The sequence below is a fragment of the Lagopus leucura genome, unplaced genomic scaffold (genome assembly GCF_019238085.1).
Source record: "Lagopus leucura isolate 7727_CA_CO unplaced genomic scaffold, USGS_WTPT01 Super-Scaffold_73, whole genome shotgun sequence".
NCBI lineage: Eukaryota > Metazoa > Chordata > Aves > Galliformes > Phasianidae > Lagopus > Lagopus leucura.
The window spans coordinates 101,347,943-101,353,942 of NW_024962252.1; the positions used below are offsets into that span (position 1 = coordinate 101,347,943).

Genomic DNA, 6,000 nt, shown 5'->3' on the forward strand with positions numbered 1-6,000 from the left:
TTTAAATATTGGAATCTTCACTTAGATGCAGTGAGGTTGGGGGAGAACAACAACAACAACAACAACAAAAAACCCACAAGAGAAACACTTGTTGGTAGTGTAGGTGGTCAAAGACTGGGTCTACTCGCCTGAGAGGTCCTGGGGCTTCCATTCCTGGAGTTTATCCAAAACCTGAATGCACACAGCCTGCCCTAAGTCTCTGCCAAGGGACTCCAGAGAGTCCTACCACATCTGCGATCCCCATCAGCAAAAACAAAGCGCCTGCCCCAGAGCAGAACACAGCCCACTGGAGCACCAACTGCTTCCAAACTCCTCCGAAGGCTGAGCCTTTCACTAAGATCGTCAGTAACTTCAGACCCTCGCTACACCGCAGCCCCAGCCTCGATCCCACAGCCGCATCAGAGAGCAGCCGCTCACGCTAGCGCCTTGTTTGTCACGGCAGAGCCGGGCTGCGACCACACACGCTACAGAGCCGCGGCCGCAGCGCGGCACCCCCTCGCCTCACACGGAGCCGGGCGCCTCCGGGCAGCGCGGCGGCCCCGCTGCGCCGGGCTCCATTCAGAGGCCCTCACACAGCCGTCGAGTAGCGCGACGCGAGCGGAGCCGGTACCTGCGCGCTGACGAAGCCCTCGTAGGCCGTCCCCTCGCCGTTCTGAGGCAGCAGCAGCGGGCACTGGCGGAACAGAGATCCCCGAGCCGCCATGCCGCCACAAGTCCGCGGCCCGCCACCGTTCGAACAGCGCCGAGGCCCCGCCCATCAGGCTGCGCATGCGCGCGAGGCGCAGGGGCGCGCCGTGCGTTGGCGCCGGGCTGCGCTGCTTCTCCCGCCCGTCTGTCAGGCGGCCGCTGTGTGAGGCGCGCGCTCCTTCCCGCTTCGGGACGTCCTGAGGAAACGGGGCTGAAGGAAGCCCTCGAGTGGGGATCGTGATCTACAGCCAGCCATACGGCGATAAGCAGTTCGCGGTCACTGTGCTTGGGGAAGTCCGAAAAATGAGTTTTAAACAAGCCTCGGAGGGTTATTATATGCAGGTTGCTCTGAAAGTAATGTCTCCCATTTATTAACACGGAAATTACAGCAAAGCGCACAATAACGCTGTCAAAACACAGATCTCTCCGCTACAAGGCACTCTTTTTCGACGGTCGCCATCAGTAGAGATGCATTTTCTCCAGCAATAAGCAAGAGCTCTTCGTTTTGTGGTGCAACAGCCGGGCATGGCTGCCTGCAACATGGCCACTGCAGCATCCACCACCTCACTGCACTCACACCCACTGTCTGATCTCCATCCTTGTTCAGCAAGCGTCAGTGAATGTCAGTGGTGCTGTTTTTTCTACCTGGAGGAATTCAGTGATGCTCCTTTTCTTCTTAAGAACTTCCACGTCAGATGCCGTGCTGTCACAGTGCCCCTGTGTCTCATGGCAACAAAATGTAATGGAATATTGGCAGGAAGGTTCAACCTCTACTGCCACACAGACAACATCTACCTCTGATGTCATGGGCCATTGTAATAAATAAGGCATTACTTTTGGAGCAGTCCTCATACATGTTTCAAGAGGCCCTACAAACTTGCCTATAACTCAGGCTGTCGTATACCTTTAAAACAGTGCATCTGAACCTGCAAAAAAGTGCAGATTTCCAGCAAATTTTCAGTGTTGCTGGGAAAGACGCGTTCAGTTCCTTGTTAGAACCAAAGGTTGTCATCCTGATGTTGCTATAGAATGCCCCATCCAAAGCAAGATTCAAACCAAGAAAAGTTTTCAAGTACATGCACTAACAGGTTTTAAATGCCATTATGTTTTACCTGTGCTCATAGTTTCCTCCATAAAGCTGTTCATCACAGCAAGATGAGGTTTGACGGGAGTACTTCACAAGGCAAAGGAGTCCTGATTTGATTTTTCAGCCACAGGTCACCTTTATTAGTCTGATTACAATCATTGCTTGCCAGAAGAATCACAAGGCATGTTATTAATTGTTTGTCCATTCAAATATGATTTTCAGGTAGTTAAGAAGTCAGAAAATAAAATCATGAATAGATGTCAAGATCCTCAGTATGGAGACTGGACTCTTGAAAGCAGTAATTTCTGAATATTCAATAAGCTAGATTTTGTTACTAAAGTTATCCCGTGAAGTCAGGGACAGCAACCGCATTCATCAAAAAAAAAAAAAAAAAAAAAAAAAAAAAAAAACAAATAAAATGAAAGCAATTAGTAACTTAAGAAAGTGACATTGTTTCCATGAATCATTTTTAAGCTTGATTTTTTATATATGTGCCTATTGTGAAACGCATCCTTAGAAAGTTTGCAGATGACACCCAGTTGGACGGAGGTGTCAATGTGCCTGAGGGTAGGAAGGCCCTGCAGAGCGATCTGGAAAGGCTGGATTGCTGAGCTGAGGCCAATGGGACGAAGTTCAACAAGTCCAAGTGCCAGATCCTGCACTTTGGCCACAGCAGCTCCTGGCAATGCTACAGGCTTGGGCAGAGTGGCTGGGAGACTGCATAGAGGAAATGGACCTGGGGGTATTGATCAGTGCTTGGCTGAACATGAACCAGCAGTGTGCCCAGGTGGCCAAGAAGGCCAATGGCATCCTGGCTTGTATCAGAAATAGTGTTGCCAGCAGGAGCAGGGCAGTGATCATCCCTCTGGACTCAGCTCTGGTGAGGCTGCATCTCAAGCGCTGCGTTCAGTTTTGGGCCCCTCACTGCAAGAAGGATTCAGGCACTGGAGCATGTCCAGAGAAGGGCAGTGAAGTGCCTGAGGAAGCTGGCATTTTTCAGTCTGGAGGAGTCTCAAGGGTGACCTTATCACTCTCTACACCAACCTGAAGGGAGGTTGTGGTGAGGTGGGGGTTGGCCTCTTCTCCTGTGTAACTGGTGATAGGACTGGAGGGAATGGCCTCAAGTTGCTCCAGGGCAGATTCGGGTAGGATGTTAGGAAATACTTCTCCAAGAGAGTGGTCAGGTGCTGGAACAGGCTGCCCAAGGAGGTGGTGGAGTCACTGATCCTGGAGATGTTCAAGAAATGTTTAAATGTTGTACTGAGGGACGTGGTTTAGTGGGAAATATTGGTGGTAGGTGGACAGTTGGACTGAATGATCTTGGAGGCCTTTTCCAACCTTGGTGATTCTTTGATTCTAAGAAAATAAGGGTGCGTTATTCTTCACATTAGTCTCCCCAGCATAGAACAATCAATTTAGAAATATGTAAAATTGCTAGTACTGTCCTTCATCATAGCTCACTGTCATTTCATTCATCTTGCCCCTAAGAAATGACCTTTTCTGTGCATATTCCCACCTTTTTCCACAAGTCTCCGGAGTGACAGAATCTCATCCTAATCCCATTTCCATTTAGATGTTACAGAAAAGCATTGTAGACCTCAGATGGAATAAGTAATCATAATGGAAAGATAATAATATGTTTATGAGATCTGGATTTTATAATAGCAAATTGAAAAATTACAATAGTATTTCAAGCCACTGAAGGTCATTGTTACTAAGTGTGCAAGGCTGCCAATCAAATGTTTTCAAACATTATATTTTAATACGTAATGTAACTATTTCACGGAGCACCTCTTTTCTGAAACACCTCCTCTTCTGCAGAGTAATCATAAATCTGGTGGCCAAAGCAGTAGTTGCTTGTAAGGAAAAGCCACAGTAAAAAATATTTACTGTATTTTATCTGTCTTTTAAGCAGAACTAAAATCACAGAACTTCACAGGCCTCTACAAACTGCACAATAGGCCACAGTGTAAGAATTCCAGTCCTAGCAAATGCTTAAAAATGATATAGAGAAAGACTTCAATGAACAAAAGAATGCTTTGAATAGTATATAATGGTTTCTATTTTCACTGAAGTCAAATCAACTTGCTTATTCTTAAAAGCTACACCAGAAGTGTCATATCTTTATCTGATCAGAACACACTGATAAACAGTGAAACTGTTTGCCCTAGACAAAAACTAACGTTTAAACCCTATCCTCAGCTAATGAAGGAGCTTCACCCCCCCCCTCCGTCCCCCCACACATCAGAGCTTCAGTTTTCCACTGCTTGAAAGCCCAACTCCACAACTCAGCTGCACTAGCAGCCCTTGGCAGTACACAGACCTTTCTGTGATTAAACCATTGGGCTACGGTTGTCTGAAAGAAGTTTTCTGGTACAACTGCTCCACCTGAATGTCTGGTTCACTACTGCAAAAGACAGTTATGTTCTTCCCTTCACCCAGCTCTCAGCCATGCAGCCCCTCCTCCCTTCTGCCCTCTCTGGTTCCTGATCGATCTCCTTGTAAACTAGATCCATTTGTTTGTTGATCAAAAACTGATTGCATTTTTCATGAATTCGTTTTAGGCAAATGTGCCTTGCTGAAGCTGTGATGCAAGCACTAGCGCTGACATGAAGAAAGCAGCCATAACCCAAGCTACTACCTTTGGAAACAGTGAGATGTTACTAACAGTCACTAAGATCAGTCACTAAGAAAAAGACAGTTGAGAACCACCGTGCTTCCATTCTACCACAGTCCTCCCAGTCCACAGCCCATTTTGGGCAGCTTATGCATATCCCCTCATCTTACCCACGCAATTTTTGCTAGAAAATATTTCTAGTGATTATTATGAAGTTGTCTTCCATTGCAATTTATTTCTGGCTATTTAAAACCATTTTGCAAGGTTAGATAAACACTGGATATTTTAAAAGGTTTCAGGTCTAGAGGGCTATCAAAACTCGCATTTGTGTTTGTACATATATACAATATCGTGGCACTCTGTTTGGCAAATGACCTTGTGAAATGACTGATGTATCAGCGTTAATGCACACAAATTAATTTCCACGCATAAAGTTTAAAACTTCAAGCCCAATTACATCTTCCCAAATGTTGGGAATACTTCCTTTGCAATCAGTGGTATCAATGGAAGATGAAACCAATCTGTATTTTATACAAATTCTAAACACACAAAAATATGCGCTTTATCTCTTTCAAACCTTGCAGAGCTCAAACTCTTGAAGATCTTCCAAGCAGCCAGATGAAAGTTGCCTTTCAGAACCAGGGAACATATATTGTTAGAAATTCCAAAAGATGCTGGGCCAAAATCTGGCCTTGCTTTTGCCACTGTCAAATGAGGATATTTCAATGGAGATGTGTATGTATGCACGTCCGTGTCAACATAATAATGATAAATATGTTGCAAGATAGGGTATAATGTTGACATACTCTTTCCTTCAAGCAGAATTCCTAAGAAAATCAAGTTGAAGCACTGTCTTGTTCCAGCCAGAAGTTTAATAACCTCCCCAGACATTTGGCAGACACTTCAGGATAGATTTGATCAAGATCAGAATCCTCGGATTTCGTTGTAGCTGAATCAAAGCAAAACTGAGGTTGAAATGAACTATGTTACTAACTATCATTGTATTCCTTTGCGTTACGATACACTGTTATGACTGGCTATGTCTTAGCCCTAGTATCCAATTTAAATCAGTATTTTCTATTGAAATGAGATATGATCCAAAATGAGGGAAGTGATGAAGACAAATCACAGATAATAATTTGTCCTATATTTTCAAGGCTTCCTCGCACTCAGTTTAGAAAGCTTCAAAATAATTTTTTTGCCACGAAACTGAAGTTTTTCATACATTTCATGGATGCGAAAACAAAGGCTCTAAATTTATATCCATTTTTTGATAGTTATTTTGCATTCCCATATTATTGGAAAGTGCAAAATACACAGACAGTGAACACTAATTTTTAGGATGCTAGGGTCAGAAAGATGAGTCATTGTTGCTTAGTGTGTTACAAACATCTTTTATTCCTTTTGCTTCGTGAACCTTTTGAAAGAGTTCCCTGAAAACTCAGAGAAAATTGAGCCATTTTCTATGGACAGTAGTCTATAAATCCAGGCAAATCCGTTCTTTTTCATAGGAAGAAAGTTGAATGCTTACTGTTCTGTCTAAACTTAAAGTTGTATGTGATCAGCGGCTTAGAAACTCATTGTATCTGCATATGTACTTCACAAAGAA

The 6,000-nt window shown here is 44.4% G+C and overlaps 1 protein-coding gene across 2 annotated transcripts in view; it reads right to left on the reverse strand.

The window, feature by feature from the left end:
- FANCL (FA complementation group L) overlaps positions 1-703 on the reverse strand; it is a 28,208-nt gene extending 27,505 nt beyond the window's left edge. For both annotated transcript variants that reach the window (XM_042891604.1, XM_042891601.1), the window contains exon 1: positions 611-703. In XM_042891604.1, coding sequence (XP_042747538.1) covers positions 611-703 — 93 coding nt within the window. The remainder of the gene's footprint in view (positions 1-610) is intronic.
- Between the last annotated feature and the right edge of the window lie 5,297 nt (positions 704-6,000).